Here is a 27475-nt window from a genome sequence, read left to right as displayed (position 1 = left end):
GCTGAAATTGGTGTACAATTAATGTTAGAAAAAATATATTTTATAAAATTTCCCTGATTTCCAGTCTTTTTCCCTGAGCTTCCTGACCTGGACCATTTTCCCCGACTTCCCTGCCCAGAAGAAAACTCTACCTTGTATATTTTATGCTAAGCATTAGTAAGATGTGGATATAAACGATTGGCATTAACCTTTTCTTGAACTGTCATGACTACTTAAGCTGGAATTGTTGAATCCTTTTTGTAAAATGCAGAGCTAGTAACCTTTCTCATCAATAATTTTGATTCCACTTTTTAACTGTATTTTGCAATCTTTCTTCTAACGAATATACTGTGTTCAAAGTGTTGACTTTATCTTCTTCTGAGTCTGCTGAAGTGAATAAACGTATTGATTCAAGAGATTTAGTTTTCGTATACAACAGAATTAAACTTATTTGCTTCCTATAAATGTACTAATTGAATAACAATTTTGGTAGTGTTCCTCTTTTCTTGTTGCTTACCTTTCTTATTTACTCTGCTTTACACTTAATTTTGTCCGTGTTTCCAATAACGTTAGAAGTGGAGAAATGAAAATACAATTGATTCAATATAGGCTTATAATTGTAAAACTCACCAAGAGCATATACACACAGTTTGTCTTCATTTAAGATCAAAAACAAATGTAAGCAAGTGACCTTAGTAAAATATAAACAGCAGGAAGAGTATTTTAAAATTATTACGCACATTTTACAACAGCTCCATTTTAATGTTACGAAAATAGTACTTTATTTTTCATACACCTTTGATTCAATCTCTCAAGTATAAGGCTTTACATACGTCAGTAATTGGAATATCTGAGACTGGTGGAATCCCTCTGCGCCATTCGCTGGGATTTCCTTGTATCGCATGTGGATCTGTAATGGTTCGTAAATCATCTAATCTAGGAGTCATCGTCAGATTAATACCCGGGTAAATAATGAACGCGAAAACTGCGATTCCAACACACACATACACTGGAATGGCTATAGCCCAGTACTTCTGTGGAAGGTAACTGATCCCTATTGCATTAAGCCAGTCATCAGGAACAACAGCCCAAATCAAATACAATACAAAGGCCGTCTGAGAACCCAGATACAGCACGAATCCATACACTGCTCGACTCGGAGTCGGTGCTGGAGTATGTTCAGGCATTTTCATCGAAGGTTCTTCAACTTTCTTATGATGCGATATTCAGATTTACGAAGTACATCAGAACAATGATTTAGCATCACCAAAAACTGTACTGTTCACTGCGAGGAGGTCCAAACTGTTCAATAGTTTTCATCACAAGTATAAGATGGTCCATAAATGAATTAATACCAATTCTAAGTTGTCTTGCCTCTGGTGCTTGAAAATTTCTGTAATTATAAGAAATACACATATCTTAAATATTATTCTTCAATTAGTCAAAGTGTAATTCGCCTCACAATTTCATCATTATGTTTTCAATTCATAAGGGTTAACAACTATTTCATCTATCTCGAAGACATATTTTACAAATCAGAAGTGTGACGTAACACAGAGAAATGAATCACTCAACCAATCAGCGCTGAGTTATACGGTGCTGCTGATTGGCTCCGAATTAGCCTTGTCTAAATAAGGCTTAGTTTCAAACTATTGTCCATCATCGAAGAGTTGGATTCAGTCAACTAAATTCTATATTAGCTATAGTTAGTAATAAATGTGTCTCACAGAGTCTGTGAGGGAGCCAATCTCACTTCAACGTTCAACTGTAGTCTACGTCTGATTTAGCTTTTATGCCAAAGGAAAGTTAACGAAAAGAAAGAAACGCTTCACTTATCTGTTCAAGGTATACGTCTCCGAATAAGTCGATGCGATGATCGTCAAAAATAAAATGAAATCTTTGAGTTTTACGTCCCACGCTTATGCCGGTTAGGCTAAAGGAGACGGTGATGATGAGTAATGAATGAAATGGTGGAATGAAGAAAGTGGGAGGAAACGGGAGAACCCCGAGGAAACCCACGCACACGGTGTTTGTCCACCACAAAGTTCACTTGGCGGGTGCTGGGAACGACTCCGGGACCCGGGACCGAGCACCATAGGTGAACACTCTACCACTGAGCCACCGCGGCCCCAAAATAAATGACCGTCAAGTCTTATGAATTAACATTGGCATACCACAATACAAAACCTTACAACAGCTTTAATTACTGTTTACATATAGGCTGAAACATGTATACTTACATTAAAGGGGACAGACTACTAAAAATGATACAAAAGGTAACTATTTTTCTTTTGCCCGTTTTTCGCAAGTGAAAAGAGATAATGAAATGTAACTTACCACAGTAATAGACAATGTTATTCCACACTCGAAAATAAGAATCGGAAGAATTTTTAGTGTTGCCATCCATAGAAATTATAATCTGGCCAGAACATGAATTAACCAAAAATCTAAGTTAAGACTGCGACTAAAAAAATAAACTCAACAGTAATTGATGACTTATCATGTCTTGGCTCCTTGTTAACTAATTTTTAAATAATATTTGCATTTATTTTGTAACAAACAGAAAATTATTAAAATTACACGAATTGTTGCGTAGGCGTGAACAACTAGACAACGGCGCAGTCAGCTGAAGCGTGCAACTAGTGGAGAGGAAACTTTCCTACATCAAAGAAAATGAAACAAGCTGTAGTAAAGTTGTGATTAAAAAGGGAGAACAGAGCTATGCAAAACTTACTTCGTTATTTGTGAATAGTGTTGTTTATCTGAGTTTATTTTTATCAAGGTATCGCTTTATAGCGTAATTTACCGCTAGTTGTCTTTCAACTAAAAAATCTTCAGTTTTGATGCAATGGCTTTTCCCTACATTATTTCCACTGGGAAGCAAGTAAACTGAGTGTTCTTAAATTTAATTACTACGTTAATGTTTCAGGAAATACTGTTTCATCTGTGAACTAAGAGAAAGCACGCTTCACAATTAGGTTTCAGAAGTGAATTTCATGTTTTGGTCTTACATGGACATATTTTTCACTTTTGCTTGATAATTATGTACTAGAAGATTTCAGAAAACCTGCTATTAGGGGTTGCAACCTTACAGTTGTAAGGTCCGAATATTGCTATCATTTTTGATTTTAATTTCATGCGTTCAGTAATCCATGGTTTTCTAAATTCAGCGTTATATATGTGATTAGCTTAGTACTATATACGAAAAAATTACAATTTTGTACTCCTTAAGAGTTATCATAGCAGGTTCCTGGCAGCACAACGTAATAAAACCTTCTAGTACATGTTTTTTCTGCGGGCCATTTTCAGTTGAGACGGACTACGTTCTCACAGACTTTAACATTATCTCAAACATCGCCATTATGAACAGCTATATCACTATAATATGTAATTGTTCAGCTAGAAAATGCACTGCTAATTATTCTCCGTTTACTGAAAGATATTGGCATTAAAGTTCAATAAGAAATTTTACTTTTTTAAAAGTAGAATTTCAAACATGTTAGAGAAGGATTATCAGCGTTGGCAAAAAACCATGGTTTTTATTGAAAAAACCAAAAAAACCAGGGTTTTTTTAGTTTAAACCCGTTTTTTTTGGGGGGGGGTTTAAACCAGGTTTTTTGTTTAAATTATTTGCTCTAGGTGTTTATATCACATATGGACAGAAATAAGTTTGTTTCGCCTTGGTGTTATTATATAACAACCGGGTTATGCTGGAAGGGGTTACATAAGCTTAAAGCGAAATCCAAACCGCTTCTCGGCTTACATCCGAGAGAATTGTCCTCCATCTGAACTCGAAACCGGGATTAACTGGCGATTCGTCTGCCGATTCACTCACGAAGGACTCCTGATAAAAATGTGTTGTACTGATCTTTCCATACTTGTTAATATAACCGTCAAGAGTCATTTGAGAAGGACAAAAAGATAAACAGTTGCACAAGTGAAATCATTATACAGAATTACATATGGATAATTTCAAAATACTGCAGAGTACAGAATAACTAATTTAGTCCAAGTTAGTTTACTACGACTCTTATTTGTGCAAGTTAAAGAAATATAACGACTTAATTTGCATATCAGTAAGAAAACTGATTAAAGATACGAATTATTTGAGTCCACTTTGATTCTGACCCATTTATACATAAATAGATGCCACAGATACTTTTGATTACATGCCTGTCGTGGTGCCCCCTCCCCCCCCCAAAAAAAGTACGGCACTTCGATGTATTTTACCAACAGTAAACATTATCAAAACGAAAACAATATTTAGAAATTTTCTTTGATTGCAATTGCATAACAATAATAACTATAAAAAAAAAAAAAAGAAAAAGAAACATTCATGAAGTTATAAAAAGAACAAAAGTTGCTTTTGTAGTATAATGTTTTTGAGTAATGAATGGTGAATTTAGGTCTGAATATAATACGAATAATATACGGGAGTGAAACGTGATAACCCACAAATGTGTGTTCACCAAAATTTTACGAACCCTTACACTTTTACGAACATTTTTCGTTTTTGGTTTAAACCAGTTGGTTTTTATGAAATAAAAAATAAATAAATAAATAAATAAATAAATAAATAAAAGTTGGTTTAAACCAACCAACCCTGAGGATTATATTCAAACATTCCTTTCAACACATGATGTAGTTTTCCTAATGACTTAAATTTTCTTATTATTTTTTCCAATGACTTGCATTTTCTTATTACTAAGAATGGAGATTCCTAAATGTTTAGAAAAATCTGAAACCACAGAATCTTTTAGTCTTTGACCCTAGTGTCAATCTCCCTGTTGGTTATACCAATATAAGAGTTTTCATACTGACAGTCAATTTAATATACTCTCGTATGGACATTATTCTTAACAAAAATTTGTTTGTAGCCCCTATACACTTCTTTTTGGAATTTTTGAGTTGTTTAGTTCTTGTGATTTCGATACAAGTGAGTGAGAGGAGTATTTGTTGGCTAACGTATCATTTCATTTCATTTCAATTTCATCCATAAATCATAAATAATGCTCGAAAGAAGACAAGCGTATGAATCGGACACGTCAATAAATAAGATACAAAAAAATACATACCATACATACTAAAAAACAATAACGAGACAAAATTACACTATACAATCTACAAGCTGCATTTACTAGACAGGTATTCATCCACTGAATAAAAACAATTGTCCAACAGATACTTCTTTGTAACTGATTTAAATACATTCATTGATTTAATGTTACGAATTTCTTTAGGAAGGTTATTATATAATGTTGGACCTAAGTATATGGGACCGTTTTGAAAAAATGTTGCATGGTGATTTTGAATGTGGAGATTTTCCCTATATCTAGTATTATGACAGTGAAGGTTTCCTTTATAGGCAAAGAATGTATTAAGATTCTGGCGCATGAAAATTAATAACTGTAATACATAAAGATATGGCAGTGGTAACATTTGTAGTCTTATAAAAAGTTTCTTACATTAGTGTAGTAGCTTAGCGACTGTATCATGCAACATGTGATACCAACATGCCACTTTCAGAGATGATAGGCCTATTAATAAGAAGTAAATTCTGATATAGAACCACCTTGGCGGGGATCGTGTTTTAGGTATATGACGTCATCAATATGGCCGCCAACAAATTTCGACTTAAATGAGTTTTAAAATTTATAACTCCATTACCATTCAAGGTAGAAATTTCGTTTCTCCTTTATTTTGCAGATAATCCATTGTACCTCTATTACCATTATAAATGCTTGTCTTATATTGCCACCATTTTTAAATATGGCGTCTCAAACTGGAAAAATCTTTATTTTCAAAGCGATTTTCTATGTTTTATAGCAAATAACTTTAAAACTGCTATGATTATGGAAAAATACTTTGAAATAATCGTCAAAGATCATTTCAATAGCTTTCGAACGCGACCAGAATCATTGATGTATCTCAACAAATAACTGAGATAATCAATATTTTTTAGGACTAAATGTCGAACTTTCGTGAATATTGTTCGAATGTATCCGTAGATGTAGTTATATGGCATTTGTAGTTCCATTGGCCTTTTGATACTAAGAACATAGTACCGCTACCAGTATGTTCCTTTTTACGTGCAGAATAGCAAATTACAAGTGTTTATCTTCTGTCGGTGCTAAAAACCCTTTATAACGTCATAAATCCAAGATGGCCGCCGCGGTTTATCTCCGGTACGAGAAGTGGGAATTATCTCGCCACAGAAAAATAATAGAAACATGCAATAACCGCCAATATCTTTCTTTGGATGCGAAGAATCTTGACATAACATGTGATTGGCTCCCCTTTGTATGTGGATGCCAGTATATGACGTCATAAACACAGTATGTCGCCATAGCTTATATACGTATTATGAAAATTATTTACTCCTCGCATTAGAGAAACGATAGAAACGTGCAGCAACCACCAATATCTTTTTCATATGTAGAATCATAAAGTAACATAAGTTATTGTCTTTTATTTGATGCGAAAGGCGAGTATATGACGTCATAAACCCAAGATTGCCGTCGATTCTTAAATATGTGTTATGCACAATATTATATGATTTATTTTCTCGGCCGAATGCAAATTTTGGTACACGGCTATGAACCTTGAATCACTTCTTTTTTATTTGCTGGACAGTATTCGATCGACGAAATTTTCCTCCTTTTCTAGTATATTGGATCAGATTTGTCCCTGGATGTTCACCCTGGATCATATCAATTATGCCCGTTGGATGTCAATATTCGTAAAGTCTTTGGGAGAATTGAATGTACGAAACCCACAAGTATGTGATGAATTTCAGAAAGATAATTTTGTGATAAGAAAGACCAACAGTAAATATTCGTACATGTCCCACGACCAGTTACATGAACAATGTAATAAGAATCTAAAATGTGAAGGAGGTGCCATTGGTCTATTTCATAATGAAAGTGCTCTTCTGAGTTGGATGGTTTCGGGATCAGTGATTACAGGATTACTAACCGAGTTTGAGAAAGAGGCAGGAATAAGTGACGATTCAGATTATCACCGTCATCATGAAGATACAGACGCTTTTTCCTATAGGTTCAAAAAACATGTGAAAGCTTTAATAAATGCATGTGAAAATGATGACAGAAATCCATTTGCTCAAGAAAATGGTGCCCTAATATGCGTTGCCACATATGCTGTTATAGATGAGAACGCAGATGGGTCTGTCTTCAAAGCAGAAGAATTGGGAAAGCAACAGTACAAAACATTTGTTCGGAAACGGCTCATCGAATGCCAGACGCCTTTAAGAGAACCGATTAAAAGAAACAAACTTTCGCTTTTTCACATATCACAAAAAGAAGGAACGAAGAAAGGACTCAAGGAGTCAATTTTAAAGAGTGACTGTAGCCTGTTTCTCGCTTATACATAGCTTGTCAAAGTCGAGGTGGAGACATCAAAGATCTCTTTGCTCACAAAAGCCTTTCGTATCCTCCGCCACTCTCTTCAAATGGTCAATTGCGCAAGGGAACAAAAACAGATGTTATTTCTTGCTTAGAACCACTTGGAACATCACTATACGATGTACCTAGTGTATCGTGTGTTATATTTGATGGACCAGTATTAGCTCACATGCTGAAGCCAAGTGCGGGACATACGGTTTCTATGTATTACACTAATACATTTCAAACATTTTTAGAAAAGTTTGCGAGTGATGTCGTCAGAATGAACATAGTCTTTGATAATTATTATCCCGACAGTCTGAAAAAAAGAAGAATGAGACCAACGAGGAAAAGGACCAAGAATAGTTGTGAAAGACTCCACATTGACTCCCAAAAAATGGGCATTGTTTTTGAATAATTCTGAAAACAAAACTGATTTATTTCGAATTCTGTGTAAACACTTACAGAACATAAGTGATTCTGATGGTAAGAGAGAGATTGTGTGTGCATGTGATGATACCGCATCAGCAAACTCTAATATGGACGTCCGTGTGCGTGGGTTTTCTCGGGGTTCTCCCGTTTCCTCTCACTTTCTTCATTCCACCATTTCATTCATTACTCATTATCACCGTCTCCTTTAGCCTAACCGGCATAACCGTGGGACGTAAAACTCAAAATTTCATTTCATTTCATTTTTCTAATATGGACGTAACAAGCCTTATGCCCTGCAAACAAGAAGAAGCAGACACACGCATGTTCTTGCATGCATTGCATGCCAGCAACCACGGACATAAGAATATTTCATTTAAAACTGTCGATTCTGATGTTGTTATTGCCGTTGCTTTATTCTTTGAGCTCAATGTATCACACTTGTGGATTGAATATGGAACTGGTAAAAATAGGAGATATATTCCGATCCATGAAATTGAAACAAGCCTAGGAAAGTCTTACTCAAAAACCCTGCTCTTTTGGCACGCATTTACAGGGTGTGACACAGTGTCAGATTTTGGTGGTCATGACAAGAAGACAGCTTGGCAGGTGTGGCAAGCATTCCTTGAAATAACGGCTACATTAATCAAACTTTCAGTTACTCCTGCTGAAATTTTAGCTCAGAACTTTGCAGCTCCTCAATGCTTCACCATACTCCTGTACGATCGCTCTAGTTCTTTACTAAACGTTAACGACTGTCGACAAAGATTAATGATGTAAAAGAATAGTTCTTACGAAGGTATCCCACCTACAGAGGCAGCCTTATTTCAACACTGCGAGCTGCCCTACAGGCGGGGTATTACTGGTCTCAAGCTCTCCAGAAAGTGCCCATAATACCCGAAATTTGTAAAGGGGTTGGAAGAAGGTGGACCGTGGTTATTATCCTCTGTGGTCCTTACTTCCAGAAGTTTCTGCGCACTGTAGAGAACTTATTCGCTGTGGTTGCAACACTCTTTGTCAACATTCTTGCAAGTGTCAAAATTTGGGGTTAGTGAGCACTTTATTGTGTACCTGCGATGGACAGTGTGATCGAGATTATATTATTGTGAGTTGATCTTGTTTAAATAAGAAATGTGATTAACAAAAATTACTTCCCCTAGTTCTCTGAAGTACGTTTCAGATGTTAAGTTAATAGTCATACTATATCACTAATATTTTATCTTTTAAATTCTTAACATATTTAATTACGGTATATAACTGTTTATTGTGTTGTAAATTTATCACTCGCTGTTATACTGTTAAATTTATACATTGAGTCTGTTTCACAAACATTTTAATACAAACTATTCACTTTCGGACAATTAGTATTAAAGAGAATATATTTCAAATTTATTTTCGAATAATGCATAATTTTAGCTTAGTTAGTTTTTCAGTTTAGTGCATAATATAATATTCAAAATACCTACAGCGACTACTTTGTATAACGATGTCATATACTTAAACAAGACAAATACTAACCTTTGGGCAGAGACACGATACATCTTTGTGTTACTTCATGATCCAACTTATTTAAGGAGTAAAAATAGTGGTTTTGCACGTTTCTATCACCTTTCTTAGGTGAGAAAGGCATAGTTTTCTTCATGCATATTTAAGAGTCGACGACAATTTTGGGTTTGTGACGTCACTTACTCGCCTTTCGCATCAAATAAAAGACAATAACTTATGTTACTTTATGATTCTACATATGAAAAAGATATTGGTGGTTGCTGCACGTTTCTATCGTTTCTCTAATGCGAGAAATAAATAATTTTCATAATCCGTATGTAAGCTATGGCGACATACTGTGTTTATGACGTCATATACTGGCTTCTACACACAAAGGGGAGCCAATCACATGTTATGTCAAGATTCTTCACATCCAAAGAAAGATATTAGCGGTTATTGCATGTTTCTATTATTTTTCTGTAGCGAGAAATTCCCACTTCTCGTACCGGAGATAAATCGCGGCGGCCATCTTGGATTTATGACGTTATAAAGGGTTTTTAGCACCGACAGAAGATAAACACTTGTAATTTGCTATTCTGCACGTAAAAAGGAACATACTGGTAGCGGTACTATGTTCTTAGTATCAAAAGGCCAATGGAATTACAAATGCCATATAACTACATCTACGGATACATTCGAACAATATTCACGAAAGTTCGACATTTAGTCCTAAAAAATATTGATTATCTCAGTTATTTGTTGAGATACATCAATGATTCTGGTCGCGTTCGAAAGCTATTGAAATGATCTTTGACGATTATTTCAAAGTATTTTTCCATAATCATAGCAGTTTTAAAGTTATTTGCTATAAAACATAGAAAATCGTTTTGAAAATAAAGATTTTTCCAGTTTGAGACGCCATATTTAAAAATGGTGGCAATATAAGGCAAGTATTTATAATGACAATAGAGGTAATGGATTATCTGCAAAATAAAGGAGAAACGAAATTTCTACCTTGAATGGTAATGGAGTTATAAATTTTTAAACTCAGTTAAGTCGAAATTCGTTGGCGGCCATATTGATGACGTCATATACCTAAAACAAGACCCCCGCCGAGGTGGTTCTATATCAGGATTTACTTCTTATTAATAGGCCTATTATTCCTGAAAGTGGTATGTTGGTATCACATGTTGCACAATTCGACCCTTTAATGCTGCTAAGCTACTAGACTACATGGTTCGTTTACTCTCGTATTGGCTAATACTCTAACAACTTTTTTTTTTTTTTTTTTTTTTTTTTTTTTAATACGGAAGATTAATTTACTTCTTGAATCATTTCCCCAGAAGATAATGCCGTACATTAACAAAGAGTGAAAGATACCAAAATAAATGCTTCTACAGCTATTTATATCCAAAATATTTTTAATAAGTTTCGAAGCGTAGAAAACATTATTACGTTTTTGTGCTAACGACATTATGTGGGTATCCCAGGTAAGGGTGTTACTTATATGAAGACCTAAGAAATTTGTTGAAGTTATATGATTGATACATTTATGTCCTGTACGTTTCACTTAATGTTAGTTATGGACAACTAAATAGGACAGTTCAGTAAATTAATCGATTTTCGTACTTGGAGCGACAGAGGATGAGAGCAGAGTCGGCTACCGAAGTGATTTCTCTGAGTTAAACACATTCTGACTGTAAGGTTAGTCATATGATTTAGTAAGATTCTCCACAGAATATTGTTAACAGTCCATATTTCATACTTACGCAGAAAGGATGTTATCCTTAACATCCAAATTCTTGGTTACATTGCTTCTTTTAGGTTCCTTATCAACTCTAAGAGCGTGATAGGCAATTTCAGCTTCCCGTGCAGTTGCAAACGGCACAGTTAGCGATCTGATACTCTGTTAAGGAGAATTACATTGTATGATGCATACTTTTAGTAATTACACGATGAATTAGTATTACACAATATCTTTTAATGTGATAACCACTACATTACCTAAATTCTCACTCAGTCATATAGCCACACGGACGGTAATACAACTTGTGTGGTGCGTGGACAACCCAGTGTTTATACAGATGAATACCTTTGGCAGTTGAATTAGATATAAAGAATGAACGAAATAACGGATTTTTCTCACATTATATCCTCCTTGTATCTAAAACTCAAGTCATAGGTCATTAATAAATAACTGTAAGCACTACAAACCGGATGTTAGACAAACTGAATATTCCTTTATGTTAAAAATATAGGGTGTTTCAAAAATCTCTTACCACACCTTTTAAAATCCGCACGGATGTATTTACATTGAACTTGATGTAGGAAATATACAATAGGGCTAGGGGCACACTTTTGGGTGATGGTTCGCGGATGGCCGCTATCTTGAATTTCAATTTTTTATTTCAAACGATAGGTGGGTCATGCAATACATGACCTTACGTTAGAATTTGCTCAGGATGTCAAATCTGAAATCAGATTTCATGTATCTTTATTTGGTGATTATTCCTGTCTATGCAGATGGTTAACCATGCCGGTAAGAACTGAGGAACGTATTCAGATCGTCAAAGTATGGGGTGGGAGAAGTGCCCTTGCGCTAGCAGCCGATTTCAATCAACGTCATCCACAACGTTACCCTGTGTCATATGTGGAGCACATTGTGTAACAGGTAAGACCAATTGTCGTTGTCCACACCTTCTCACCAAATAAAGATACATGAAATCCGATTTCAGATTTGACATCCTGAACAAATTCCAGCCTAAGGTTGGGTTAGGTTAGGTACAACAACAACTAAAATTCAAGATGGTGGCCATCCGCGAACTATCATCCGAAAGGTTTGCTCTTAGCCTTATTGTATATTTCCTACATCAAGTTCAATATAAATACATCCGTACGGATTTTAAAACGGGCAGTAGGGGACTTTTGAAACACCCTCTACTATAAATATGAATGACTTAAAGTTTGTTTGGGGAGCCTCTGCTTCAATTTCAGCAAGATTTATTTAGTCTATTTTATTTTATAATGCCTATATTATTGTTTCACTGTCAAACATCTTATTTCTGAAATTTCCTTGAAAATCAGTACTCCATTGGAATTACTTAGATATCTTGTTTCAAGAAAGGTTTCTACCCGTTTCAAGAAATTAAAATAACAGAAAGTATAATTACTAGAAGAGCGTATAGAACACTTCGTAATATTAATTATTTACTAACCTGAATAATGTTCCATTCAATTGCATTGTTTTTTTCTTCCTATATTTCGAATGTACTGTCCGTACATTCTTTTTCAGAGAGGTTTACGTCATTATTTTGTAGTTATCACATTGTTCTTGTATCTCAACAGTGGCATAACAAGAAATATATTACACAATATAGTTATATATACTTGTAGTTTTGCCTACTTATCCCAGTAAGTATGTTAACTTAAACACATCATTAACAATTTGCAAACTTTTTACAACTAGTGCACTAGCTACCAGGTAACCAAGGCAGTTCGTGCGGTTTCAGTACAAAAAAGAAAAGTTCCAAAAAAATGCGTTTACCTTATGTTTATTCCGCAAAATATCCACCATCCGCTTCTACAACCTTCTCCCATAGTTTTACATGCCTGTAGATGCATTTTTGAAGAAATCTTTGTGTTGGGACTCAAAAACCTGCGCCACCGCGTTTTCAACCTCTTCTCGACTTTTGAATTGTCGATTGCGCATATGGTTGTCCATAGACAAAAGATGGTAGTCTGATGGAGCAATGTCTGGTGAATACCCTGGATGTGGCAAAGTTCCCAGCCGAGAGAAGAAATCACCTCCAGGGTCATCTTTGCTGTATGAGGTCTAGTGTTATCTTGGTGGACAAGATCACCTTTCCTATTCACTAGTGCAAGCTGTTCGGCTACTCTTTGCAATTGTGCTGAGTACACCTCTTTGGTTATAGTTTTACCGCTTTCCAAGAACTCATAATGCACAATCCCAGCAGTAGTCCACCATACACACAGCATCACGTTCCGCTGATGAAGAGCAAGTTTTGCACTTAAAGGCATGAAGTCATTTGACGATAGCCAATGGTACGAGCATTTTTTGTTATCGTAAATTACCTACTTTTCATCACACATGAAAATGTGGTCCAAAATTGGATAGTTGTTGTTCCTAGTCAGCAAGAAAGAGCAAATGTTCAGTCGTTGGAGACGGTTCGCAGCAGTCACCACGTGAGGGACCCACTTACTCAGTTTCCACGATTTTCCAAGCTCATGTAAGTGCACACGAATTGTTTAATCGCTTACCCCAAATCGTTGAGCGAGTTCTTGACACGTTTGACCTGAATCCTCTTCAACTGCTGCCCTGAGTTGGTCCAAATCGAGAGATTTTGGTCTTCCCGATCGAGATTTGTCTTTAAGTGTCTCATCGCCGGTCGAAAAGATCTGAAACCACTTTTGAGCTGTCCGTTCACTAATTGTACTTTCTCCAAATTCTGCATATATATATATCTATATCTATCTATCTATCTATCTATCTATCTATCTATCTATCTATATATATATATATATATATATATATATATATATATATATATATATATATATATATATATATATATATATATATTCCGCACCTTTTGTGCCCAACTTAACTCATACAGTAAACAAGCCCTGATTACTGCGTTCGACACAGACATGATTCACTGTGAATACTTGATCTCGAACTGTAGAATGCTGTTATCTACGTTAGCCGTCGTGTCAAGAACTCAGCTTTCAGAAACTCACATACAGGTACCCCTGACGGCAGAAATGACTACTACTCCACGAAAAATAACGGCAGGTGTAAAAACCGCACGAACTTTCTTGGTTGCCTGGTATTACTAAAACCTATATTTTTGTTTTTACGAACCCTTGTTTCTTAAAAGTGACAACATCCATCCACTCAACCAACAACTGTTTTAATTTACCGTATGTACACTGTGGCCAGGTAAACATTGCTTCCAATTTGATGATCATACGTAAATCTAATTTTTATAATTTTGAACTTGTTTTGTATCTAGATTGACAATAGTAATAAACCCAAACCATTTCTAATTGTTACGATTATTTTTATTAATTCTCAATATTTAACCGTGGATTAATAGTTCTTACGTAATACGCTTCGAATACATTTCTTTCGATGTTAGAGGTTACCTGACGTTTAACTGCCACTGTTAGAGGTTGCCACTCTTTGTACTGAGTGTTCAATAGTATTTAAGTGTTTTGACAAACCTGAAATCGCAGTTTTATCCTCACGGGACTCCCTGATGTGTTCGTTTAATCTCATACCAATGTTTTTTTTTTTTTTTTTTTTTGTCATTCCAATATATGTGGTGTCAGGCCTGATAAATTCCGCTTAACGTGGTTTATTCAACGAAATAATTTCTGTATTGACTTAATGATTTTTCTACATTTCCGAGAGGTTTTAGACTGATTCAAGTTATATTTCTTTTCTATTTTTCTTAATTTGGATGACAGACTTGGAAAAAGCGGGAAGGGAACCCACTGGGGAGGCCTCATCTTTTCTCGTTTCGTGTTCATTTATCCACCTTCTGAAATTATTAAAGGTTCATTCTGCAAGGAACTCGACAACTTTGTGCTCGAGTACGCGCCGTACAGCCCTGATCTGGCACCTTCAGACTATCACCTTTTTTGGCCTAGTGAAAAGAAAAAAAAAATTCTTGGCCGGCCAACGTTTCAACTCCGATGAAGTCAAATCTATGGTGCACAGACGTCTATATTTCCAAAAGACGAACTTCCATGAGCAAGATATTTTGAAACTTGGGCCAAGATGGAAGAAATGTTTTGAAATACTTGGTGTCTATGTTGAGAAGTAACTTTAATATGAGCCTTCTCTATTACACTTTATTCTACATAAATGGTTGAGCGTTACTTTTTGATTCTTCCTCGTACAATTTTTTAGAGCTATTTTTGGCTGCTTCGTACATCTAACAATGGCCATTCTTCCGGCATTTTGTCTAGTAGTTGGCATTGCAACAAAACAAACCAAAACATTCGAATAGAATCGAACGAGGTGAAATCAAAAGCAGTTCTGAGAAGTGCTTAAAGAGTTCTAACCTAGAACACTTCATTTTATTATTATTCGTACAAGGTGAAATTGAAAACAATTCTAAGCAGGCCATAAACTCTAACTAAACATTTTATTTTTATCCTAATTCATTCTGCCCTTGCTGGTTAATCTTATTTCTTCCTCTGTTAATACATAGTTGGCAACTCACTTTCAATCGGAATATCTTTGTTTGTAATTTTCTTGACACACTCATCAGTCTACTCATTGTTACCTTCTAGTAGTACCTTTTATTTTTACCTTATTTTATATTTATTTTGTTGCTTTTGTAATAAAGACTGCTGATGACTGACAACTATTATTATTTGTATTTTTGGTAATATTCTCTGTGATTTCACCCCGTGGTTTTCTGAGATTATCCTTATCTTTATTCAACTTCGGGAAGCTTTGTACATATGTAAAATGACTAAGATTTTCTTCTTTGTAAGATTTTGATCTACGTAAAATTTTAATTACTTGTGAAGCGTATGAACCAGTGATGTGCGTCTACGCGTAGAAATCAGTAATCTACGTTACACGTAAACAATGCGTAGACTATGTATGTAATATATATAAATGATACGCAATCAATCTGATATGCCAGTTTAAAGTTTGTATCAATAATACAAAAATCCTAGTAGTTGGGAAAGAGGGAACACATAGGTTTAATAGTAGAAACTGAATCGGGAGTTCTTTCTTGCTCAAACTAAAGTGAAAGAGATTCGATGTAACGTGTTAATATGCAATAATAACAAGTGTAATATGAAAATAATGTAGTCTTGTTTATAGTGACAGGTCGGCCAGATGTCTACAGACGCAATATGGTACTGTAGAAAGTGTTATGTTTTATCTTCCACCATACTTATCAGAAATTAATATAAGTCTGAAGCAAACTGTCACATGACTGTTGATACTTGTCCGAAATATTATTGTTAATGTAGGATATTGGTTAATTCTTAGTTATAACAGAAAAACCTTTTGTTACTTTTGAAAAGGCCAATACACAGGATATTTCTTTTAAATAATACTTCTTTGCATTACATTATCCGCAAGAATTATACGTGTTTCGGTAATATAATTTAGTATTTCCATTTAACCTTGTTTCACAGTTCTTTTGAGTTCTGGAATATCTTCCGACATCCGTGCAGTTTAAGAACATGGGTTAATTATGTAATGACTAGCATATAATATTATTTCTTTGGTCATAACATCTTCTTAATGCGTTAGGAAATCTTATTTTAAAAAAAATAGCTGTTTTACATTTCAGTAAGCAAGCTTGCAGAACCAAACAGCTTTCGTAACAGCCTGGGTAGAGTTTAATATTGAGGGAGCGAAGGCACACGAGCACAACAATGAGTTAGGATTTTCCATTCCTTGTCGCTTATAGAACATTTCGTAAGCTCATCCTCTTATTTTATAGTTGTAATGTGTGCAGTTGGGTGAGTTGAATTTGTGATAATTTTACCAGTGCTGATAGTCATTTGCTGTTCACATTGAACTGCTGACTACTATTACCTTACTATATACAACAATTTTTGAATATATGAATAAATATTACTGCAGTAATCAACCTCCTAATACATCTTTTATACATTTGAGATTTATCCAGATCTAAATGGATCCTTCTACCTTCGGATCCTGGTCCTAATCACTTGCTAAGGATATTTTATTTCATTTCACGTGCTTAATATAGTCATGTCACACTATTATTCTATTTTTGTATCTATAACAAATATTTGAGATAATGTATTAAGAAAGAATTGTGCTATTGTGCATATCAAAAATATATGTAATAAAGATTTTTAAGCTAGTGTTTGTTTTTATTCGTACTGATGTAATTAGTAATGATACCGTCCCAATCTCTATCCAGACTTCCTTCACCGGTCTTTAGTTTTTAATTTTTTCACCTAATTTAATATAACTCGAACACATTTCTTTTAATATTAGAGAAAACACAGTGAATATTCATATCCTGTACCGAATGTTTGGTCGCTTGAAGAAGCTTTGATAACCTGCGATAGCTTCTTTGTTCTCTCGGGACTCCCTTGGACTTGGAAGGCAAGTAATCACCAGTGCTGATACAATTTAATCAATTGTTCTTAAATTTCCGCTGTTGTTGCAAGAAATAAATAAATAAAAAAATGTGAATGTATTATTATGAAAAAGAACTTAAGGCTGTATTCGTTCCAGAGGAGGAGTACCAGAGCGTAGCACTCGAAAAATGGGAAGAAAAACTGAATACGTACTGAATTAGAAGAAAATTGAACTGTACATAAAAGAATACTGGACTGAGAAGCATTGTTGGTGAGTGATTCGTTTTGTGCAAAACTTCTTTTGTGTGTTTACTATTAAATGTTCTGAAAGACTTCATTAATATCCCATTTCGCGTATGGAATCGAAAACCAAATATAAAATTGAACTATATATATATATAAACCACCATATATGTTATGCATTACGCCAAGACAGAAACTTTAGCTAAAATTTAGAGGAAACTTAGCAAGTACGAGTTAAAATCAGATTTTTTTTTCGTATTATTACTTTCAATTCAAAATTTCAGTACACTGTTACCATTTATGGAGACAGAATAACCAGAGCAATATAACTAACTACAACTATAACGTTCTCTTCTCTTGGAAAATTCGGTTCCTAATGCTTTGAACGCTCGTACTTCATTTGCGACTTTACACTAGACCGGCAGAAATTCGTTTCTTGACAGCTCTGAAACTTGTATTTTATTAGTGAATTTCACTTGTAGTGTCACAGCAAGAAACGAAGGCAGTGGAACAGCACACAGTTAAGGAGCCAAAGCTCACAAAACGCTACCTACAGTCATCTATATCTTAGTAAATAATTTATTACATGCGATAGTTTTATACTGCAGATAGTGTCTATTTTAAGTAGCTGAGTATTTTATACCATTTTGAAATATTAAAATACAAGTTCCATGTATCCTTTCAAAATCATGTCCTTGTTATTGTCGCATATGTTATATATTAATGAAATTGTTACTATAGAAATGACTGCATTAAATATATTAAACTGTGTACACTTACATCTGAGCTTGAGGAAACTCCAGATAACATCGAAATATTGTGAGGATAATCACTTAAACAAGAATGGAAATAGGGGTACAACGTAAAATTTTGAGTGTTACAAGTATATCATAGTAAGTTGAATTCCGCGTAACATAACATAGGATCCTGTCAAAACGGCATGGCGCATCCTTAGCTTGCGGATCAAGGAGAAGGCCTCTAGATATAGAGATTAGCTGTGAATACATTGAATAAACAGTTGAGGACAGACAGCAAGAAGCAATCCTCCAGCTTGGGACTTTGGCGCAAGGCTACCATTATAACTATGTAAAAAAAGAAATCCTCATTCAAAAACATTCACAGAAGCCTCGGACCAGGACTGATAATTTAGTACGACCTCAGCAAAATAAAATGGACACGAGAATTGGAACAAGAAATATAAGAAGTCTTCATAAGGTAGGCGAACTAAAATCCGTAACCAGTGATGGATATGGTAGGAGTTTAGGAAGTTAAATAGGAAGGAAGGGGAGCGATGCAGACTGGAAATTTTACGTTGATTCATGGGAAAAGAAATAAAAATCACCAACTAGAAACACAGTTTTTTGTTCATAAAGGAATTATATCAACAATTAAACATGCTGAATTTGTCAGGGTCGGTGGCGCGATTTTATTGTTTTAAATATACATGCCTCAACAATACAAAGGACATTTCTACGAAGAAGTAGATCGCCAATTTGACTCACTCCCGTCATACCATATGAAAATTCTATTAGGGGATTTCAATGTGAAGGTAGGATGAGAGGATATTTTGAAACCGATTATAGGGAGTAGAAGTCTATATAAGGAAAGTAATGACAACGACATTAGACTTGTTTGAACTTTGCAACGTTTAAAACCTTATCGTGAAGAGTACAAAGTTCGCATATCGTGACTTTCATTAATATACATGAACCTCAACAGATGGAAAAGCACATAATTAAACTGACCACGTTTTAGTAGATAAAGAAGACAGTCTGGCATAATTGATGTTCGGTCGTATAGAGGAGATGACTGTGACACTGATCACTACCTAGCAACAACGATTATAAGAGTGAGATTATCGTTGAAAAAATGAAATCTTCAGCATCTGAAAACGGAGGGGTTTAGTTTAAAGAAATTAAGAGTCAGGCGAGAAGGGAATACCAGATTGAAGTGTGGAATGGTTCTCGATTTTAGAAAGTTCGGGATGTGCTAACGTTGAGGATACTAGGGTTAAAATTAGGAACAGCATTAAAATTTCACAAGAAACAGAGTGCGCAGAAATGCGTAGGAACAAAAAAATGATTCGACAAAAATGCACTAAACTAGCAGAGAAGACAAAACAGACAAAACTGTTGGGTACAAAATCCAAAAGACGGAGGTACACAAAATTTCGTTGGTATCATCTACAAACTTCAAGACCTTTTAAAATAAAGAAATGTGAATTTTTGAAAGCTAAAATTGTTGAACTTAAAAGATGATAGTAAAAACGAAAATATTCGTGACATGTATAAAGGCATCAACGGATTTAAGAGAGGTTATAAACCTCACGCGTACGGCACAATTCTCACAGATACGTATAGTATTTTGAATAGATGGAAATATTTCTTTGACAGTTTGCTCAACATGCAGCCAAATAGTACTGTACGTGGAGAAAATGAAATGTATACAGTCGAACCGAATATTCCAGAATCCAACCGAACAGAAATAGAAATTGCTATAAACAAATTAAAGAAACACAAATCTCCGGGTATAGACGAAATTTTTTGCTGAGTTAATTTAGATAGAGGGGAAAAGTTGTGGAACGAGATACACAAACTCATTCTCATCTGGAATAAGGAGGAACTGCCACACGAGTGGAAAGAATCAATCATTGTACCAATTCACAAGAAAGGTGACACAACTAATTGTAATAGTTATCGAGGCATCTCTCTTTTGTCAACCTTGTACACAATCCTCTCAAATATACTTTTAGCACGATTGGCTCCACATGCAGACGAAATTACTGAAAATTACTTACGATTCGCAATCATAGCAGTGTCCAAGAGGTAAAACGCGAAGACTGCTTGAAGACTGTATTGTCTAAATAGTAGAAATATGAATACAGCTGAACTAAGAGACATCATAAATAAATCCCAAATAAACTGAAGCGGAAGTAAGACCTACATGAAATTGGATATGAAAGGGAAACATGTTTATTGTAGTGGCTGTAGTTTGAAAGGAAACTTTAGTTTACGCGCATAACCACCGTCACTTTGCGCCCGCTTCCTATAGACGCATCTTCGGGCGTACTACCTACCGGTTTAGCCCTTCCGATCTTCCCTGTAGTGACCACCTAGCACAGGTTAAATGCGTGCTTTCCGTGCCTGTTTTTTTTTGGAATATATTTGCACGCAGGTAGCATATTTGTGAAGATGTGTAGCACTTTTTATGATGTGTTTTACCCAAAAACTGCTGTATTTATAGACATAATGGTTTAACTTTCCTGAAGTGAACCTGCACCGAGGAATCCATCACCACCAATCAGCAGGGTTTGAAAAATTTTGTTTGCAAGTACATGGTTTCACACTAGTATCGCTTCACATGTAAGCATAAAATACGACTTCTGTACACTGTGAATAAATATACCACAGGTGGAATAAAGTATCTAATACAGTTATATTTCATATGCCCTTACTTATTTTATCCGTCGTCAGACACTTGTATAATGATTTTACACTATTAACGCTACACTTGTAAATCTAAAATACAGCTGTATTACTTTGTTTTTAATTTTGGAGCCGGCATTTTTTTATAACTCATTAGTACTACTTGAATTTGTCCTAATAAGCCCTGCCTCGCTAAACCTATATACTAAGAGGTTAACTGCTAAAGATGGCAGCCCCAAAATACAAAACTTACGGAGAAACGAACAAAATCAGACGAAATATAAGGATAAGAATAGCAAAAACGGTAATAAACGTAATCAGTGTAGAGCGATTAATTAGGGAGGAAAACAAAGTTAAATTCTGAACTATGTTAGTTTTCGTATTCATGCAATATTAGGTTAACAGGCAACACAGCATGATATGGAAGTCTTTCAAACCCACTGTCTTATTAAATAACCTAAGACGTGTATGCTATATTAATGGAAGGATGGAAAAAATGTAGAGGAGAAACAAAAGGAGAGAGTTGTATCTCAACCAAATGAGATAAAATGGGGCAAAATTTTGTGTGTTATCCCATTTTATGGGGGAATAAATGTATAAAATTCAAACAAGAAATGTTCCTTGATTTCACAATAGGACTGTACTTCGGACAAACAATTAAAATATATCAGGATGTTATCTTTTACATGTATAATAAGGTAGAAATACGAAATGGAATTATTATTATTATTATTATTATTTATTTATTTTTTTTTAACGTAGTACTTCGTAAGAAAGACATGATGAAGTGAAGTGCTATGTGAAGGTAATGTAAAAAATGTTCTCAGAAATGTCGCGAAGAAGCGCTACATACAATGCATGTGTTTTATGCTATACGAAGAGCTATTTCACTATCATCGTTTATATATATATATATATATATATATATATACTCACTATCGCTGACCCGCCTGTTCTTTACGGACGCAGATTCTTGCTACCGCCCTCCTGCTCTAACTCGGTTGGATAGCATTTCTGCTTTTTAGTAGCCACCTAGCACAAAAGTTTTGTACTTTGTTTTTAATTTGTGGTTTATGCACTGCAGTTTTAATGCCATCCGCTGTAGTTATACTCAGTTTCTCGAAGACAATGTCTAACCATTAATACAACTCCTCTCTTAAGAAACACTATCTACGGCGTTTCCTGCTAATAGAAGTTCATATATAATGAATTTAAGGATAGGACGCTCCGCCCCGATCTCCCCCTGAAAGTCTATTTACATAATATTGTAGTAGCGTGTTTTTTAAAGCAGAGATGTTCACCCTCGCGAGGGTGGCCCTCTCGAGGGCATCCTCACCCTCAAGTTCCCTCGCCCACAGTGACGCGAGGGCGAGGACAATCTTCGACGAAGAAGGCGAGGATGAACGAGGGTGAGGGCCAAGTGTTACTGCGGGAGCGAGGGTGCACGATGGCTAGAGACAACTTCCTTCAGGAGAACGAGGGCACGCGAGGGAGGAGGACAAGCTTCCTTAAAAGCAACTGTTTTGGAGTTTGCTGTTTGACCTCTTTTGGAGAGAGGCAAAATTTAAAATATCATCTGCCATGTCCCCTAGATGAAAAGTTAGTGTCATAGCAAGGTTATACATTAATCGTATTTTTCCTTTCAATTAATTGCAGTAGACAATTTCTCGTGTGTACGTACATAATTATTAAAAATAATAATGCAAATAAGAATAATATTTGATTTTTCCCATGAAAGTTCCCAGGTAGAAATAGCGGTACATTAAGAAGTAAGTTTGCCTCATTGTTGCCCTCCCTGTGTTGGAGACGTTTTAGATAAGAAGTGTCTACTACACTGTCATGTTTAAAGAGTGTTGGTAGACAGACAGACAGTCAGTCACGTCATTCAGCAGTAAATGACAAGAGCGCTGATATCTGAACAAACGCAATCAATGAGAGAACCATCAGAATGCAGTAGATCAGATGGAGAAAGACTTGATGGAATGGCTTTGGTTCATATATGGCCATTTTGCTCTGGACTCTCTCGGACTCGGGCTCATTTTTTTCAACTGGGCTCTCGCTCATTTATTCCTTTGGGAATCGTACTCGGGCTCACTTCCCTCAATTGGACTCGCGCTGACTTATTTCATTGGCGCTCGGGATGGCGCTTAATTATTGAACCCGAGAACGGTTGAGTGAGAATTCCGAGCTAGCGAGCGTTGGGCTCGTGAGTTTGGATGCCCATGAAATGGGCTGATTAATAGCATACATCCTCCTCCAATGTCCACCACTGATGAAGTTGTTACAATTAATCGGAATTTTTAACTTTTCATAGTTTTGTGACAGCCCAAACTATTATCTGAATCGATATTTGTTAAAATAATGTCAGTCACTATTGTATCGATTTTCATTGTTTCTGCTTTTATAATCTACGTGGGTAGAGCTATCATTTAGTTACAAAATAAATAATATGTTTTTTCTTGTCCTTAAATAGAAATATCTGACACGTTAATACTGAAATTTTGTTAAAAGAGCTGCTTTAACAAAATAAATTTAATAAGTTCCACAAGTTGTTTATGCAGCCGAAATTTGCAACTGTTGACTGATTGCCGTTTAGCGTCCTCTTTCGTCGGCGAGGCTATATGAGAAGTGGACCTATAGGTTTAACGCAGAATTCGATCCACTGTCGTTCAATGTTCTCCCACTCGGAATTGTCCCCAGGACCCCATGCACCAAAGGTTCGCGTGCAAGCCAGTGAGATAGGGTTTGTATGTTGTGTTGTTCAATGATTTTTATTAGGAATAAAATACGTTACAGGATGATATACTGATTGTAAATATTATAGTGCAAGTATTGAACGATTGTGTGGTAAAAGGAGAAATATAAATTTGGACAAATTAAAAAAAAAGGCCTGAAAAAAACTGTAGGATATATGAAACATATAAAACTTAGGAAAAGCTACTTCAGCAAAACGAGCAGGATTTTGTTGTGGGTAAACAGTTTAATCATATTATTATTAATTTCGCACAAATGTGCCACACATCATAGCATGGGCGGCGATTAGGGGGGCAAAGGGGGACAGTTACCCCCCCCTCTCTTTTGAAATGACCCATTAATGTCGCTATATAGTTTCATTTGGAAATATAAAGTTTTTGTATGTATTAAGGTTCATAGAATGAAAATGAGTGTTCTGAAGTATTTTATTTGTTTGCTGACGGAGTTTCAAAATTAAGCTCTTTAGATCTTTCCCTTTGAATTTGTTCAAATTCCTCAGTTACGCTACATACATCAGGGATGGCCAACGTGTTGACTGTCAAATTCTGACAGATAGTCCGCGGCAGTCACTCTACCGCCACTCATCAAACCTTGATTTCACCCTCACCCTCATGAGAGCCGCCCTTGTGTGGCTGAATACTTATGCTTGCATCGTAGTTCAAGGAACATTTTGAAGTAAAGGCATTGGATACTGTTGATAAATGATGTAAACGTCACTATCGACCGAGATCTCCATTGTAATAGTTGTTCCATTTTAGGTGTTCCACAGTAAGTTATACGATGATATGTTTAGTTTCCTTTCTTTAGGACGTATGTTAAGCAAGGGCGGATCCAGGACGGACTTCTGGTGGGGGTGGTGGGTTGTAATACTGCTACTTAGAGCTACTTTTAAGAGCTCCAAACTCTGGGATGCGTTTTATTTGTATATATAAAATAAAGAAGTTTCCTCTTCTGGGGGGGAGCGTTTGCCCCCCTGGATCCGCCACTGACTATAAGGAAATAATTCAAAAATAGGTTGAATAATTGATGCTCTGATCCTCACGAAGGAGGCCCTCTCGAGGCCTCCTCACCCTCAATTACCCTCGCCCTCAATGATATGAGGGCGAGGGTGCGCGAGGGCGAGCGAGGATAATGGACAACTCCTATCGCGAGGGCGAGGCTGCGCGAGGGCGAGGACAAGCTTCGATGGCGAGGGCGAGGAAAAGCTTCGACGAAAAGGGCGAGGGTGTGCGAGGGTGTGCGAGGGCGAGGACAAGCTTCGATGGCGAGGGTGAGGATGCGCGAGGGCGAGGACAAGCTTCGATGGCGAGGGCGAGGACAAGTTTCGGCAGCGAGGGTGAGGGCGCGCGAGGGCGATGAACAATTCCATTCGCGAGGGCGAGGGTGAACGAGGGCGAGGGCCAACTGCTACTGCGAGGGCGAGGATGAGTGAGGTCGAAGTAAAATGAACATCTATGGTTTAAAGTGCTGGCTGGAAACGGGAAGATAAGGATTCACTGTTTTCGTTATTCCCGAAATGTGTAGTTTGCAACACTTAACTGTTTGATGGTACTAATTTTGCAAAATTATACAATACAGACAAATACGTGTCTAGCAAGGGTCAAAGACAGCAAGTGAGAAATACTTATGATTATCAGTTACAAATGAACGAAGGAAATGTGAATGTAATGCGGGGCAGCCATCTGTGAACGGTTAGTCATAATAAATGAACGAAAAATCAAATCAAAATTTTCAGTTTAACTTCCCACAATTATTCCCTTTAGGCTAAGGGAGACAGATGATTAAGCAAAGTGAACGATGATGGAATAATTGGTGGAATGAGAAAGTGGGAGGAGACTATAGTATCCCGAGAAAACCAACGGACACGATATAGTCCATCACAAGCTTACTTGGCTCAGAATCAAACCACGGATCCCACGTACAAAGGGTAAGCACTCTACCACTGAGCCACGGTGTCCCTCACTAAGTGAACGAAACGAAACTAAACCGGGTGCAGTTTTACTATACGGATCCATAGATTGTAAAATGTTCAGAAAAATTTGGGCGAGTCTTTAATTTGCCTATTTTATGTCGAGAACAGAACAAAGCCAGCCCCTGCGAGGCTTCTAACCAGTTCCTACTACTAATTTTACTATGGATCCGTATAATAAAACTGCACGCCAAAATAATCGAAACTAGGCTAACCTACTCATAAGTCATTCTTGTCATGTTGAAAAACTGATAGGGGTTAATGGAACAAATGCCTACCACGTAAATAACAGTAAAATTAGAATAAACGCCAAAATGTAGGTCCAGAAACATGAAACCTGACCTAACTAACCTAACCATTTATAATAAATTTATAATACTCTGCGACAAAGGTATACTGTTAATTATTCAAGCACACAGTAAATTAGGTGTTCGTTTACTTTCAGCGCAGCACATTCTGAATGACTTACAGGTAAAATTCAATACTTTGCATGAAAAGACATATTTATAGAGAACAATTTTCTGTAAGTGACACAGTCAAATACAAAGCAACAGATCTGTGTTTTATGTTTACAAGTGTAGGGATACTAATGTAAAAGCACTACAAGTGCTTTAGACGGTGAAAACGGGTTAAGTTTAGAGTTACCCCTCCGCTTTTTATAAAAATCAGGAAAATTTACAGAAGAAATTAGTAAGAAATGATAATTTGAAGTTTTTATTTCTAGGATGTAAGTTCGGCAGGAGAGTTGTGTTTAATATGAGAAAAGGTATGTGGAAGTTAGTACTATTTGCCGGAGGTTTCAGCAGCATGGTAGTTGTAAAATATGGCGAACAGGTGTAACGGATGCGCAAAAGTAATGAAGAAAACCTTTTAAATTTTTGTGAAGCACACGAAGTACTGAAGTGAAATGTAACAATTTTTAATACTTTCAGCACTGTTTTTTGAACGTTGCAAAGTCCAAGGGCACCTTCAGACTGGAGGGGCAACTCTAAACTTAAGCCGTGAAAACAATTGACTGCATGAGGAAGATGCCTATATTAGAAACTATTTTCTACTGACAATATATTTCTGTGCAATGTGAAGTAGCTCTGTTTTATGTTGACAAGTGGAGCACTGCTAATATGAAACGACAAATGATATTGAAAATTGTACCATTGCCAAAAACCACTTGCTTTCACTATCAACACATATACGTATACCCACCTCTGGTAATGCGCCTGCTTCCTTCGGATGCACCCCGTCGCTAACGCTCGGGCCTCCCAGCTTCGCCCTGCCCTCACTCAGTTACATAGCATTCATGCTCTTTAGTGGCCACCTAGCACAGATTTTCTTTTTGCACTAGTTTTTATGCATATATCCGAACGTTATATTTATACGCAAATCAAAAAATAATTATAATTTTTCAATTGCTTACGATAGCACCTTTGAATTTTAACTACACAATGTGACATTTTCTTGTCCACTGCAAATCAGTTAGGAAACATCAACAACATATATCATACTACAAGGTAAATTACATATATCATACTTTAAAAAAATGAATAATATAAAGGATACAAGGTTAAATTCTCCCTCTCTTGTACACTATTATCAGCCATATTAACTCCTTCTTCTTCTTCATTTATCACCAGGAAGAGTTTCACGCTTTTAAGGCATTTTCCTTCCTTCTCTTCGGAAGT

The 27475-nt window shown here is 36.1% G+C and overlaps 2 protein-coding genes across 2 annotated transcripts; both read right to left on the bottom strand.

Moving 5' to 3' along the window:
- Positions 1–574: 574 nt before the first annotated feature.
- Positions 575–1172, bottom strand: PIG-P (phosphatidylinositol glycan anchor biosynthesis class P). Its single transcript, XM_081737220.1, has one exon. It carries the CDS (start codon positions 1170–1172, stop codon positions 783–785), a length of 390 nt encoding a protein of 129 aa, XP_081593346.1. The 3' UTR covers positions 575–782.
- A 61-nt stretch (positions 1173–1233) lies between these two features.
- Positions 1234–27475, bottom strand: Tcs6 (Threonyl-carbamoyl synthesis 6). The gene is made up of 3 exons (XM_081737221.1): positions 27354–27475; positions 11063–11191; positions 1234–1372 (listed from the first exon to the last, which is right to left on the bottom strand). Exons 1-3 carry the CDS (start codon positions 27392–27394, stop codon positions 1243–1245), a joined length of 300 nt encoding a protein of 99 aa, XP_081593347.1. The 5' UTR covers positions 27395–27475; the 3' UTR covers positions 1234–1242.

Source organism: Thermobia domestica, chromosome 13, assembly GCF_964235325.1.
Source record: "Thermobia domestica chromosome 13, izTheDome1.hap1.1, whole genome shotgun sequence".
In the NCBI taxonomy this organism is placed as follows: Eukaryota; Metazoa; Arthropoda; class Insecta; order Zygentoma; family Lepismatidae; genus Thermobia; species Thermobia domestica.
This window is presented reverse-complemented; position numbering and strand designations above follow the sequence as displayed.

Coding starts and splice junctions, on each gene's coding strand:
- PIG-P (XM_081737220.1), bottom strand. CDS start 1,172: ATGAAAATGCCTGAACATACTCCAGCACCGACTCCGAGTCGAGCAGTG.
- Tcs6 (XM_081737221.1), bottom strand. CDS start 27,394: ATGGCTGATAATAGTGTACAAGAGAGGGAGAATTTAACCTT. Junction 11,192..27,353: donor GAGAGGGAGAATTTAACCTT/GTATCCTTTATA, acceptor ACAGAGTATCAG/ATCGCTAACTGTGCCGTTTG. Junction 1,373..11,062: donor AAGGATAACATCCTTTCTGC/GTAAGTATGAAA, acceptor TTATAATTACAG/AAATTTTCAAGCACCAGAGG.